At 35.4% G+C, this 15,220-nt stretch overlaps 1 protein-coding gene across 3 annotated transcripts in view; it reads right to left on the bottom strand.

Moving 5' to 3' along the window:
- The window catches only part of LOC103717946 (myosin-6-like), a 42,848-nt gene that overhangs the window by 25,105 nt on the left and 2,523 nt on the right, over window positions 1–15,220 (bottom strand). For all 3 annotated transcript variants that reach the window (XM_089923972.1, XM_089923971.1, XM_089923973.1), the window contains 7 exons: window positions 15,020–15,179; window positions 5,898–6,047; window positions 5,646–5,782; window positions 5,407–5,553; window positions 5,143–5,244; window positions 1,976–2,033; window positions 1,761–1,862 (listed from right to left, as the gene is read on the bottom strand). In XM_089923972.1, the coding sequence (XP_089780098.1) occupies window positions 1,761–1,862; window positions 1,976–2,033; window positions 5,143–5,244; window positions 5,407–5,553; window positions 5,646–5,782; window positions 5,898–6,047; window positions 15,020–15,179 (856 nt within the window). The remainder of the gene's footprint in view (window positions 1–1,760; window positions 1,863–1,975; window positions 2,034–5,142; window positions 5,245–5,406; window positions 5,554–5,645; window positions 5,783–5,897; window positions 6,048–15,019; window positions 15,180–15,220) is intronic.

Raw genomic sequence — 15,220 nt, 5'->3', positions numbered from 1 at the left:
TGTGAAATAGATTTTGTGTTTCCTAGAAATTGGCATTTAATATCCAACATGCTTTGCGTTTGCGGGATATCTGAAAAATAGAATAGAAGAAGATCTCTAAGAAGTCTCATATCAATTTGACTAGATTTCCATCTTACATCTCAGTATATGACAGATTGTTATGTCATTTGGAAGAAATTTTTCCTGCTAAGTGCTAACCTTCATTTTAGATATGCTTTCAAATATGCTTTAGCTTTCCTTTGAACTTTTTTCCCATAAAATTAAACCATTTTGCCCTCAATCATGGCCTAATCCTTTTTATTATCTTCTTTATTTTCCTGTAAGACTCTTGATCATATTATGAGAAAGAAATTTGGAATTTTAAAATATTCACATTTTGATTTTGTCAATCACTTTTTCCCAAATACCTTCCATTCAACTCCAAAATACTCTTCACTCCATAAAAAATAAAAGGAAAAAAAAAGTCAAGGAAAGGACTTGTAGAGGGAAAGAGAGATCATATTTCTCTCTCTCTCTCTCTCTCTTCCCCTACTAAAATTTCTTTTCATATTTCTTGCTATTAAGCCCACTTCCATATTTATTCATTCTTAAAATTCCAAAGTTTAAATTTTTAAAATTTAATTATAATTATATATTTTCTGTTTTCCAATTTTTATTTTTATTTTTTATATTGTTTTAAGTTTTTATTTCAAAATTTCCTTTTTTATATTTTTATGTTGTTTTACCTTTTTCCTTAAATGTGCATTGAACATGTTCCATTGGGTAGTACTAAATATGTGGAACTTAGATGATCAAGGCTTCTTATATAGCAGCAAAGAAAGCACATTGTGCCTGTCATAGGAATAATGCAACAATTAATGACAGGTACCAAGGATACTCTTCAAGTTTCTAAAGAAGTTAATCCAAATTTATCTAGCCAAAATGGGTATGTCAACAAGATTTTGACTTTCAGAACTTTCACAGCTATTTTCCTACAGGGTTAGACTACACATAAAACATTAAATCTTTGTAAAAGATTCAAATATTTGAAATCGATGATGGACCCTCCTAGTTGATGATCCACACCAATGATCATGAACTCTAGTACAAAAAATACATAGAAACAAAAAATCATAGGTTTTGGTAGCCCTCTACCTATGCATTGAGTGGATAGAATAACAGATGGTATGAATTGTACTAGTGTGCTAAAGTACATTACAGTCTATGTAAATTGAATATCCACACCATTTACCATGATCTACACATCTTAAAACTTGTATAGATCGAAATTCAATGAGATCAGATCCTTAGATCATAGCCATCATAGCATGCTAGTGTAACTATTAATTTTTGCATCCACTTGATGCATTGGTTAGAAATCTCGACCAATAGCAACTTAATAGATATATAGATGAATACCAACAGTGTGGATTTTTTTATTAAAATGATCCTTTATTTTTAGAAGATTTAAATCTTTTACCAAAGATTTGACATTTAATATGTACTCCAACTCTTTTCCATTTCCATGCTAATTGGACTAGTACCCCTACCCCTAGTGTTGTTAAATTGCTTTTTAGGAGGGAGAAACACCATAGTCAAGTTTGACAGTGCATAAAAATATCAAATATGTCCTTGGAATTCTTTCAATGCTGGTTAGCTGGACATTGTGAAATCTAACACAACTATTATGTGATACAACCTAGTTAATAAAGGAAAACAATCACGGGAAAACATTAATTTTTTGATGTAGGTACTGTTTTAATGATGTTGTCAGAATGAACCTTCTCAATAAGATCAAGAACATCCTGGTTGTCAATGAACTCAATATAACTCCAGTTGATTTCCTCTTTGGTATACTCTTCCTGCTCCATTTTAAAAACATGCTGTTCCAAGAAACAGAATCAGAACTTATTTTAGTAACTCAAACAAATTTAAATCCTAGGTGTCTATCTGATAGGGAACTAAAGTTTGCAAAGAGAATTTTCCATACTCAAACCTGATTAAAATGTTGCTGCAGTTTTTCATTTGTAAGATTAATACAAAATTGCTCAAAGCTGCAAATGATGAACATATTAGAACCTTAAACAGGAATCGTTGAGGTGAGATATTTATATCAAACGAATATGCTAGCAAAGCAACAAGAACAGAAAACAATGGAACATTATTATCAAATATAACTTGCTAAAGAATATGACAATTGAGGAAATTTGCCTCAGAAAATTCTAGAGTGGTTGACATAGACAAAGGGCTACAAGGGTCTGTACAAACCACCACCCACTTCAAAATGTATTGGTCAAAAGATGAAGGCAGAAGGATTGTATGCTTTATGAGGAAGTTTGTCCTTAGTGCGTGACTCATCCAAAGGAGGCTTAGGTGGAAGTTCTATAGTGGAAGTCGAGAAACTTAGACCGTCCAACAAACACATATCCATTTACTCAACCAGTCACTAGATACTAATTTATATTTAGAACAGAAAATAATAGAAAATGAGTTATTGAAGCAGTTAACTGACCTTGTGTATTTCATTAAGTTGGTTAGAAGATGAAAATCATAATCTCAACCCATAGCAACTTGATCCATCATCTGTTTAATGCACATCCAAGCAATAAAATGCTATCATTCAAATTAGATCCTTCCACAAGTATACCAAGTTTGATCCCTTTCTGAAATTTGATCCAAGTTTGCCCGTTTATCAGTTACAATTTAAGTTAATTTGTATGAGATTTTGTTTGTCAAGACTTCAAATTTCTATTATACAAGACCTCCGATATAAAAAGAGTAGGTTGTTTTGCGTGGAAGAACACATAGCCCTGCCCCAGGAGTGATAATTAAAAATTTTGTCTTCCAATGGTGGACTTTACTGCCCCAAGTGTCTAAATCTTTGAGTCTATATCTTTAAACCCTAATTCTTGTCCACACCTTTTTCCATACAACAATAGATGAAGTTAAAAACTTCATTGCTCCAACTCAATGAACTTGAATTATGAACTCAGTAAATCACAAAATAAAACAATCGTCATAAAATTTAGCAATAAGTAGAAGTATGGTTTTATGTACCAGAAAAATACCAGTTGTACTAAGCATACCATACCATCCTGGTAGGGACCAGCTATGATACAAGGGCTTGATAAAAAGCTGCACCGACACATGGTATAAGTGTTCTGCCGATTTATCACCTTTACCATGGGTAAATACAGAGGCATACCGCATCATGCTGTATTATACCAGTAAGGTACTGGTATGGAACCCAATACTGAGACATAAAACATTGGGTCAAACCGTCAAATCCTATTCATTAAGCCTTGTCCAACTAGTTGGGACTGACTTTACAAATCAAGATCCACCAATATTCCTGTTAAGGACTAGCTCTAGTTTTAGTATAAACTTTAAACTTCTCCAATGTTAATTCTCACATCTTTCATTTTCAACCATGATAGCTTAGATTTTCCCCTCTTTCTAGACACAAATGGGAGCAACTAACTTTACTACAACTTCTTTGAATCTTCATTTCACTTACCCATACCATCCAAATTTCCAGTTCACCATTACTATCTTAAATTGCTGTAACTACTAACTACTAAACCTCCGAATATATTTGTTCTTAACTCTTCACTTTATCCTTTCTAATATTATCGTACACCCATCTCAAGGTTCACCCTTCTTCTGCATTTTTCTGGTAGCTTGGATCTACTTTATTTCCCAGCAATTTCAATCAGCTAATACTGCAGAACCTAGTGTTGTTTTGCGCAATGGAACAATCATGACAATCCAAAAGCACCTCTCCACATCATCCATTATATAAAATATATCTTCATTTATAGCTTTGTTTTTTTTGTACAAAAAATCCTTTGCATCAAACTGATCACACTGTGAAGTCTCTTGTCTGTCATCTTGATTGGGAATTCATCTACAATTCCTAGCCCATTAAATATGCATTACATCTACTCTCTTGTCTTGATTTACTGGTTTTTTAGCCATTATTCTCTTATATCTTCTTCATGAACCCAATTTAACATTTAGACTCATTCTCTCGAAACCTGTCAAAGCATCAGCATACACATTACGATAATTTCGTTATGCAACCTGTTCTTTTCTAGTCCCCACCAAATTATCATTCTTGGTATCATATCACATGCATTCTCCTAGTCCATAAAACCACGTGCACAATGTTTGTTCTCCATATATTGATGAATGACCTAAACAACAGATCCCCTATTGTGGACCTTCATAGCATAAATCAAATGGCCCTCTATGGTTGGCTGCTTTCTTCATACTTATTCTATCACCCTTTCCAATAGTTTCATTGACTGGCTCATAAGTTGTGTTCTACAGTTATTATAGCAATTTAGTTTATTACCTTCATTCTTATAGATGCATAATTGCATATACAATATTTCTCCATATAAGCAAACATAATAAAGAAAATTAAAGATTTTAAAATTTTGACTTGAGAAATAAAAAAACCTCTTTCTGTAAATCAAATCAAAGGATAAAACATATATTTAATTTTTTTAATTCTTTATCCTGATACACGACACATGAGAACACCAGAAACATTTTTCTTAAAAAGAAACCTTCTAAAACAAACAGACTGGCTAAGCAATAGGTTGTTCAGAAAAGCTTCTAGCACTATACCATTAATCAGACTATCAGAGATTCAGAATCTGTCTCGGATTGAAAGCAAAATCTACCTCTTCACCCTTTTCTACTACTTGAACCTAAAGCCCATTAACTCTTAGGACCCTTTGCTCATTACAACATATTCCTTTTCCTCATGTAACCTTTACCTCCTTTTTATGCATCTAATAGTCTCAGATTTAGCGCTGGAAACCTCATTTTTGTTCTCTATCACCTAGTTGCATTTTAGAATGTCTATCAGTTTTTTCCCTCAAACTCTACAAGAAAGATAGACAACTCTATCTGAAAATAACAAAACGATTCTTTTTTCATTATGAAAACTCAACAATTAGTTTTTTGTTCTTTTTTTATATGACTAAGAAGAACCTCTTGATTTTGCTCTTTACACTAAAAAGCATTTGAAAGCCATCTCTATCAAGACTCAGACATTCATAAGTTTCACACATCGTTTCAAAATTTTGATGCAGCTCGCATCAAGATTTTGACAGCTTTAACAATGAATGCAAAAGCATACCGGCTAAGCACCTGTTTGTCTTGAAACTTTCGAAGCCATAAATATCCAGCACCCCAATCAGGAATTTTGAGTTAGGATCTTGACCAATTGAGTTGTTAATCTTATTCACAATCCTGCAACCAATAACAAAAAGGATTCAGCAGCATAAAAAACTGGGATAGCATCTTAAATTCACAGAGAGAGAGAGAGAGAACCATTTTTGAACTAGATATTGAAAGAATTATTATCACACCATTTTGCAAAACAAACTATTCAGCTATGGCATTAATGCTTACCAATCAAATAACCGTGAGTAAACAATCTTTGCCAAAGCATCTCTACGAAGAACTGCAGCTTCTGGATCTAGACCTTTTGTAATGCTCTCATCGCGAGTTACAATGATACGCTTACACAATGAATCCTCAAGCACCTTTACATTGCACCTACGAAAAATTGCATTGCAGTTTCTCAGGATAATAAGTAGATCTAATCTGATTTTCACAAGTACAGATATTTACAAGAAGAGGGGATTTACATAAAAAGCTCAGCAGCAGTTCTTAGATGGAACCAGGAGTTTTCATCTTTGGGTATGGATGAATCTATTTCCTTTCCTTCAGAAAATTCAATATTGCCTAGATGAAGAATCGCAGCCAGAACCCGGAATATTGCATCCTGAATAAAGCAAACACATGACAAAGAAAATGAGGAAAAATTTCTTAGCAAATGATTGATAATTGATGCTGGGGGATCTTTCTTCCCAGTGGAACCACTGCTAAAAAAATCATACCTGTTCATCAGAACTAATTCCAACAACATCCATAGCCCTTCTAGTTGCCAAATATTCCTTAGAATCATCTACTTCATCAAGCTCAAAGCAGTTAGACTGGTTAAGATAATGAAATGTTCTGGGATTTTCCAGTTTATACCTCTCAATGTCCTGAAAAATTGACATTTAAAATGTCAGTATAACTATAAAAACTTTCCATACAAACTGGTTGGCAGACCACAATTAAAACTTTAGTCAAGAGCAATACGAGAGAATTGAAATGCAAAACTTAAAGATACCAAGTTTAAGGGACAATGACAACATAGCAGTTGTGGAAACCTCAGAAATGTTTTCTTGGATAGCATTACACAAAACATAACAAGAAAATCAGTCAACCCTTCTGTATCAATTGTTCGAGTAGTTGATAAGAGAATAAGGTTCCACAAAATGTGCTTGAGATTAGTTGACATATTGCTGGAATGTGAGGGTGGTGATTCATGCTTACCACAGAATGGCACCCAGAAACATGAATGTGGTCCATATTATAAAACCTAATTTGTCTCCACAGTCTATCTCCTCTCTATTCACTTTTTTCTAAAAAAACAAAATAGTAAACCTGGATTTTTTATTCTCGCTTTCAAAACCTCAACTTATTTTTCCTTCTATATTCTTTGGGCTAGTTTTAGCTCCTTCCAGTTTACCTTCTTGCATGCTGCGGTACTCAAGAAAACAGAAGACACTAATGATAGCAGATGATAGATTGATGAGAATGATAGTCTCTTATTGTCCTATCAGCAACCTTGTGACAGATCAATATTAATCTGTCTGAACAAGTATCTGATATAATTTTCTGACAGAAACTTCTGCAGTTTTGACAACCATTTGAGGAAATGCTGTTAACAATTGTTGTTTATCGTATAATTTGGATCAGAGTATAGCTTAGAGTCTTTTGGATTTAGCTTTGGAATAGGTTAGTTAAAGAACTAAAATAAGTATTATGTTTAGCTAATGGTGAGTACTCATCCTTTATTGTTGTATGAGTTCTGAGTTAGCATTGAGATGACTGGGTTTCTTTAGTACTTGGGTCTTGGAGGAACCATGCATGAGGCTTGGTCGAACTCACTGATATAAATGTTTTCTATTAATATTATCTAGCATAATGAATTAGTTTGCATCCTTAGCATCGTCTTTGTTTTCCAAGAGCAAGAGCCAAGAGTGGAATCGAGTTGCGCCCATGATTATTCTTATTACAAATTTCTTCTCTCAAATATTGTTTTTTCTTGCAATCCTCATGTTCTTCTTTCTTTCTTTTACGATCTTGGGCCAGCAGATTATCCCATGCAAGGAATCATGCTGTTCTACAAAATATAACTTATAGACAACGTAAACCTGGTAATTCCATAAACTCTGTTTTCCAAACTTCAGGTAGATAGAGTTAAATTTACAATAATGAGAAAATTTGTTGAGTTATTGCATAAAAAACTCAATCCCACACACACACACACAAAAAAAAAAACTCATGCATGAACACAAACACAAACAGCAACCACCAAAAACAGATAAAAGAGGAGAAAAACTGTTGAAGATTTTATGTTGGAGAAAAACTGCATAAAAGAGGGTTATAGGCTTGTCATTGTCATTTCTCTGTTAGGACAGAATTACATCTCACCCTAGTTACATGGACCAGACATTGTGAATCTAATTAAGATATGGAAAGGGACACAACTTGATCTTGACAGATATGCATTCTGTGGAATGCAATGACTTGATCAGAACAGATAATGCATTCTGCTGCTGCTGCTTCTCTCTCTATCTCTCCTCTCATATCTTGTTCTTTCTTCTTTCTTTTCTTTGGACATTCGTAGTGAAGAACACTAGTCCCTTGAGAGGTATGACCACAGAGTTCAAAGTCTATCAGCCTCTTCTTGCAAACGATCATGACAAGCTGAAGAAACACAATGAAAAGTTTTACGTGGTGAAGATTTATGCTTACCTCAAGACAGTTGACCACAGAGATCAAAGTCTATCAGCCTCTCACAGAAGATCTGGATCATGACAAGCTGAAGCAACACAAATAAGAGTTTTAAGTGGTGGAGATTTGTGATCGCCACTAACGTGCTTGCTTGCACACACAGCATCCACACAATGTGATCTAGATTTATCCTTTTCGCATCAAGTGGAAAGTATAATGAGTGATGAGGTCATGGTGATCATGGATGTCAAGATGGTCATGATCAGGGAGGAGCTTGTAGCAGAAATCATGGAGCCAAGAAATGTTATCATCACAAACTGTCCAAATTATATAGCGGAAATCTGATGGGGATCCTCAACCAGCACATACGGAGGCCTCTTTTTAAAGAAACAACACCTAAATGCTCGCAACATCAGTGACCTTTGGAAGCTCGATAACACTATCATGTGAAAATTATAAAGAGTTAGCAACTATCCTGTATTTAACTCCAACTCCTCTACCTGCCACGTTAGCCAACACTGGTATTTTTCTCTCTCTGCCATGCATTAGCAATTTCCATGAGACATCTAAACCAGTGCTGTCCAGGATGCATCTAAGGTGCAAGGTGCCCCTAGGCGCAACCTCAGCACCTTATCTACCACAATGGGCTACGACTTCATCTAGGCACACAAAAAAGCACATTTTGTGTGTCTCACAGAGGCACCAAGGCACAACAAAGATGCGCCTTTGTGATTGTGTTGTGTGGGGTGTGTATGACTGTAGATCATTGCAAGTAGGGGTAACCAGCACAAACCCACCCAAAATAAATGGGTTGGTGGGGCTTTTCTTGTAACCAGGTTGGTTCTGAGTTGATCCAAAATCAACTCGATGATACATAGGTGGATTTGGGTTAGGCTCTGGGCCTGATGGGTCACCTGGGATGATCCAATCAGGGACTAAGCAGCTCCCCAATATAACACAACTAATACTTTTTAATTTTTTATATAGTTCGGTTCACTTTAAAAAGAAAGATCATAGAGACTGATGGACAAGGTAGGCCATGGGATTTTAGGATATGATATTGCATTTTAGCTAATTTTATCCTTAACTAGTTTATAACTCTTATGAATCATAAATTCTTAAGTTTATTGTGATTATGATGATATATTTGAAATCAAATTTGATTTTGTTATTTGTGATCTTTGAATAACAGTTTTTGCTTTATTTTTTAGTTATATGTATGATTGATGAGTGAAAATTAAAATGGATAGGTGGGTGGATATGGGTTTAGATAAAATAAATGGGTCGGGAATAGGTTTACATTTTCCAACCTGGTTATTAATAGGTCGGATATGGATTGAGTGTATTTTTGACCAGAACCCAACTTGACGTGACCAATTGTCACCCCTAGTTGCAAGTATATATGTATGTGCTGTGTTTGTGATTATATATACATGTCATATATGTATGTAATACATATACATACGCATATACAAGCATGACTGCATATATAAATATATAGATTTACATATATACAAACATACACATATACACATATATACATAAATAGGAATAAGTATACACATACCATGTATGTATGAATGCAGACATATTTATACTCATATTTATGAGTGTATATTTGTTTATAGTATCTATTTGTGTGTGTATGCTTATGTTTATGTATATACACAATTATCTATTTGTGTATCTATATAAATATTAGTACATACATATATTAATAAATTCATGATGTTAAACATATTTGTCAACAAAAGTAACAAGAAATATATAAAAATAACACAAATAAACACAATACACACAATATACATATCTGCATATATGCATATGCATACACATATAAATTGGTAGATATTACATACATTCAAACATATAGATTTGTAATTAAGTATATATATTGCACCCTACTTCACTAAGGGGCATACCTGACATTGTGTCCAGGCTCCAAGAGACCTTGGTGCACCTTGAGCCATAATAACTTTGATCTAAACTAGGACATGTTACATGACTAGTTAACTTCAATTTCTTGTCCTTTGATCACATTAGCCAATGGTACTTTACTACTTTCTCAAATGTATTTAGAAAAGGAAATGCATGCCTTAGCCTTTTCTAACCAGTTTTTATGTCATCTATGCCACAATTGCATTTAATTTTTTGATGTATGTTGGTAACCTAATAAACTCCATTTTTTTAAAAAAATCACTTATCCTTTAGTCTGTGTATTTTAGAATCAGAAGACAATCAGTAGATATTTGTGAATTTAATAGAACGGCAAGAAGTAACTTTAATGGTAAAGCATTGCTCAAGTCTTTCTTCCCACTAAGGAAATGCTTATCCATGAAAGTCTCAACCCTTAGTTCCATTCCTCGAGTCAGTCTCACATAGTAGTTTGCCATCAAATAAACATCATAGAGTGTTTTCTCGTTCTTGTTGATTTGTATGAGTCTGCATATTGTGAAGTGTGAACCAATGTTTCTTATAGTTAGGGGTCAGCTAGGCCTTAAAATACTCATCATTTTCAACAATTTCTTGCCTTTAGTGATGATTACTCCAAGATGACAAGGTTTTATTTAATGAAAGACCACTCAGCAATTTCATCAACATATCAAACCATACAGAAGAAAATTCAAAATTAATTGCAGCTAAATTCTTTTGGTTTTTCATCCTAATAATGCTAAAAAGTATCTCTCCAATCAATTCAGGGAATACTACTGAAGACATGGAATAATATACCAGCCAGCTTGCATCCTATACTCGATAACCATATTAATGGCCGAAAAGAAAGAATCATCCTATTATTGAAGTTTTTTATGCATTGCTCTTGTGCATGCATGTTTCTAAAATGTTCTGAGGCAAAAAAAACTTTCAATGCATGTCATTTAGTCAATCAAATTGTCTACTCTATTTCACTGGTTTCTTCACCTGCAATTCTATGTTAATTGCTCTTCCTCGGGTCTTTGGTAGTCCTTTTTTGCACTAGTATTGGTCTATTGAAAGTTAGACCTCATGCTTCTAAGTCTCTTTGTTGGTAAGCATTGCTCAAGCCTTTCTTCACACTAAGGAAAATGCTTATCCATGAAAGTCTCAAGACTCTCAACCCTTGGTTCCATTCCTCGAGTCAGTCTCACACAAGGTTCGCCGTACCGGTACCGGACCCTTTACCGGTGCCACACTAGTATAGTGTTGATACGGTACGGTACAAAATTGTTTGGACGTACCAAGAGTCGGTATGCCACCTGCACCGATAACGATACCGAACCGGTACGGTATGCTCGGTACCGTCCGGTATGGTACGGTATAGCATACCATGGTCTCACATAGTAGTTTGCCATCAAAATAAACATCATAGTGTGTTTTCTCGTTCTTGTTGATTTATACATGTCTGCATATTGTGAAGTGTGAACCAATGCTTCTTATAATATTTTAATGCTAGGCCTTAAAATACTCATCATTTTCAACAATTTCTTGCCTTTAGTGATGATTACTCCAAGATGACAAGGTTTTATTTAATGAAAGACCACTCAGCAATTTCATCAACATATCAAACCATACAGAAGAAAATTCAAAATTAATTGCAGCTAAATTCTTTTGGTTTTTCATCCTAATAATGCTAAAAAGTATCTCTCCAATCAATTCAGGGAATACTACTGAAGACATGGAATAATATACCAGCCAGCTTGCATCCTATACTCGATAACCATATTAATGGCCGAAAAGAAAGAATCATCCTATTATTGAAGTTTTTTATGCATTGCTCTTGTGCATGCATGTTTCTAAAATGTTCTGAGGCAAAAAAAACTTTCAATGCATGTCATTTAGTCAATCAAATTGTCTACTCTATTTCACTGGTTTCTTCATACAATAGATTGTTCACCTGCAATTCTATGTTAGTTGCTCTTCCTCGGGTCTTTGGTAGTCCTTTTTTGCACTAGTATTGGTCTATTGAAAGTTAGATCTCATGCTTCTAAGTCTCTTTGTTGGATACTCAGCACATTATTATGACCCAATCTCTAATATTCATCTTCTAACCACCAATGTCACTTCTTTTGAAAGTACTTCCAATTTTTTTTCCAATAGCATGTAAATCATCCAGACTCAGCCAATTGATTTTAATAATCCTATTCCATCACCTATACATCTTCCACTACCATCTGCTATTGTTTCACCAAATGATATAGTTCAAGAAAAACCCAGCAAGGTTTACATGTGATAAAAGATAAGGAAAATAATGAACAAGCTCTGCAAACACACCAAGAGTTGCTTAAAAAATAAATTCCAATTAACCCTTGAATGTGAATATACTCTTGGGAAAATTACTTAAGCACCCCCTCAACTTAGGACCGGTTTCATTTAGAACCGTTCCAGTTATAAAAGTTTCAAAATGGTCCCTAAAGTTAGTTAAGGGGTTCAATGTGGTCCTGAGCCCTCTCCGGCATCCAATGTCATTAAGATACCATCATAAAGGATAGTTTTTCCCTCATCAGAATAGCTTATTTATCCAAAAATATCCTCGCTTCTCCTCTTCTCCTCTTCTCATCCCTTCTCACTCCCGCCTCCTCCTCCTCCTCTCTAAAGCCCGTTGTCATATCCCTCCTCTCTATCCCTCCTCTCAATCGAATCTGGTCCCACCCAAGCCCCATCCAATCCCACCATCTGCTCTTCCAACATGTCCTCCTCTCCAAACCTTGATACAATTTTCATCCCTCCTCTCCATCCTTCCTCTCCATCTAACCTGATCCCCCACCACGTTTTCTCTTCCAACACATCATTCTCCTCCTCTCTAAACCCCGATACTATCCTCAACCCTCCTATCTATCCCTCCTTTTTATCTAACATGGCCCCGAGCCCCACTCTGCTCCCACCATCTCCTCCTCTTCGAACATCTACTTCTCCTCTCTAAACCTCCTTATCCCTCCTCTCCATCTCAAACACTCCTCATAAGAGAATTTCAGTCCTAGAAATTTCACATGACCATCACATGATAGAATTCCGTGAGCCCAGGTAAATGGATGAACGGCGGGATCACATTAAAGTGATTAAACCACTTAACTAACTTGAAGGACCACTTTGAAACTTTTAAACTGGAAGGGAACCAAGTAAAAATGGCTCTAAGTTGAGGAGGTGTCTAAGTAATTTTTTGTATACTCTTTTACTCGATAAACTTGTAATCATCTCCTTACGTAACCGTTTTGCTTTATAGAAATATTTTCCATAGCCTTTCCTTTGTATTTGTCCCAAGGTCTGCAATCTTGACTTCGAGTACCATACTAGTACATTACTAGTTCGGTAAGGTATAGATTGGTACAGTATGTACTTAGCACCGAGACAACTCTCGAGTCATTTTTCTTACTTTTTATCATGGTACAGATCGATATGCACCCCGGTTCACCTACGTATGTCTTGGTAAGCCTCATTACAGGTTAGTATGAGGCCTAGATAACTCGAATATTATTTTCTATCCCAGTTCCAATATAGTACCGTACAATGCGCCTTGAATCGAACAATTCGGGACGGTATGGCAATCCATGATCTGTCCTATGCTTGTCCATGTGACCTTTGCGAGATTCTGGCTAGTACAAAGTAATTGAAGAAGGAATAGCTTCACCCAACACAAATAAGATTTGGAAATCAGTTGATTTTCCAGCAAGCAAAATTCCTCACCTAGCGGTATGCTTGTTATTCATTTGACTATAAAATGGAAGCCCTAGTTTAGATAACATAATCTAATGCAAACACTGTGAATTGCTGTTCTCTTTTCTTTTACTCCCATTTATCATGTTTTTCTTTCTTTTGTTCTTTACTTCTATCATTTATCTTCACCTCAAACCATTCTTGAAGACTAAATACCATAGACAAATGTTTTTGATCTTAATAGTGGTATTGATCAAATTCTATTGTATTATGGTGTGGTATAGTAAAGGCGAGCCCTAGTGCAACGGTAAGGATACTCCATTGTCATCTAGGAGCCATGAGTTCGAAACATAAAAACAGCCTCTCAGCATGCAAAGGTAGATGTGTATATCTGACCCTCCACAGACTCTACAATGGCGGGTGCCTTATACATTGCGACATGCTTTGGAATAGTATAGTATACTATAACAGACTATGTTATGCTATACATAGTGTTAGACTACTTAAATGAAGCAAAATGTACAGAGATAACACAACTCCCTGATACCTAGTACCTAGGCGTTGTATTGAGCATGGATGATACATGAAAAATTCTTCATATCATCTCCACCAAAAATTTAATATATGGTATAATGCCACACAAAAAGTGAAATACTTCAAATAATGAATCCATTTATCTTCAATGCACAAAAGAAACTTCTGAACTATGACAATTATTTACTATTCTTTCAACATCATCTTGTCTTTCTTCAAATTCTTCTTATCCACATAAAAATTTTCATCCCCAGTTATAACATATTCCAAAATAGAGGCAAAGGCATGCCCTATATTGGAATTCCTTTTACATATTGTAGAGCACAATGAAGGCAATGCATTCTTATATTCCCCTTTTGGAATAGGGCTGTCAGTGGGTTGAGCTGGCCCTAGTAGCTTGATGACCTAGCCCAAGAAAATCAAGCTCAGGCTAGAAATTTCAACCAAAAAGCCCAATCCAGCCCAAAATCAAGAGGTCTGAATTATTCCGATCTAGGGATAAAATGAGTTTCTAGCTTAAGAAGAATAGGGCATGACTTGGATCCAGCCTAGCATGAAATATTACATATGGTCGTGTCAGACCCAAGCTAGGTCTGGGACCCTCAAGCTTGATTCTCAGGCCTGAGCTTGAAATACCATGCTTGATTCGAGCCTAGGCTGACCCAGCCTAACTCGGCCCATTGATAGCCTAAATAAGAAACTGGATGTACTATGCAAGATGAGTTCTTTTAAAGGAATATTCTATAGCATGCATAACTTAACTAGATTACAGGTTCTTGGTTCCATATAGAAGCATCCATCTAGTGGCAATTCAATAGCATCATCAGCATTTGCTACAACCTGCCTGGTTTGTATGATATGCCATGGAGATTGCAGCCTTCCATTAGCTGGTTTTCTTAACTAAAGTATATCAGAAAAATAAATAGTGCAGAAGAAATACCTATCTTGACATAAAACCAATAAGCATGGGAAAATAAGAATTTTGATAAAGAGTTAAGAGTCTCAATACCTCTGGTGGAGCAGAACAAAGCATGTAAAAACAGTGGTAATTTCTCTCAGGATCAGATATTTGACAGACACGAGATCTTTCAAGCAGGTATGTCCTGATAGCCGCTCCCGAAATCCTACCCCTCTGATCAAATTGAATCTCAACAAATTTGCCGAAACGACTGATACATGCAAGAAATTCACCATGGGCATCGAGCCAATG

The sequence above is a fragment of the Phoenix dactylifera genome, chromosome 6 (genome assembly GCF_051530095.1).
Source record: "Phoenix dactylifera cultivar Ajwa chromosome 6, Ajwa_hap1_PhDact_Kaust_v1.1, whole genome shotgun sequence".
In the NCBI taxonomy this organism is placed as follows: domain Eukaryota; kingdom Viridiplantae; phylum Streptophyta; class Magnoliopsida; order Arecales; family Arecaceae; genus Phoenix; species Phoenix dactylifera.
Note: the sequence above shows the minus strand (reverse complement) of the source record. Positions and strands in the feature narration are given on the sequence as shown.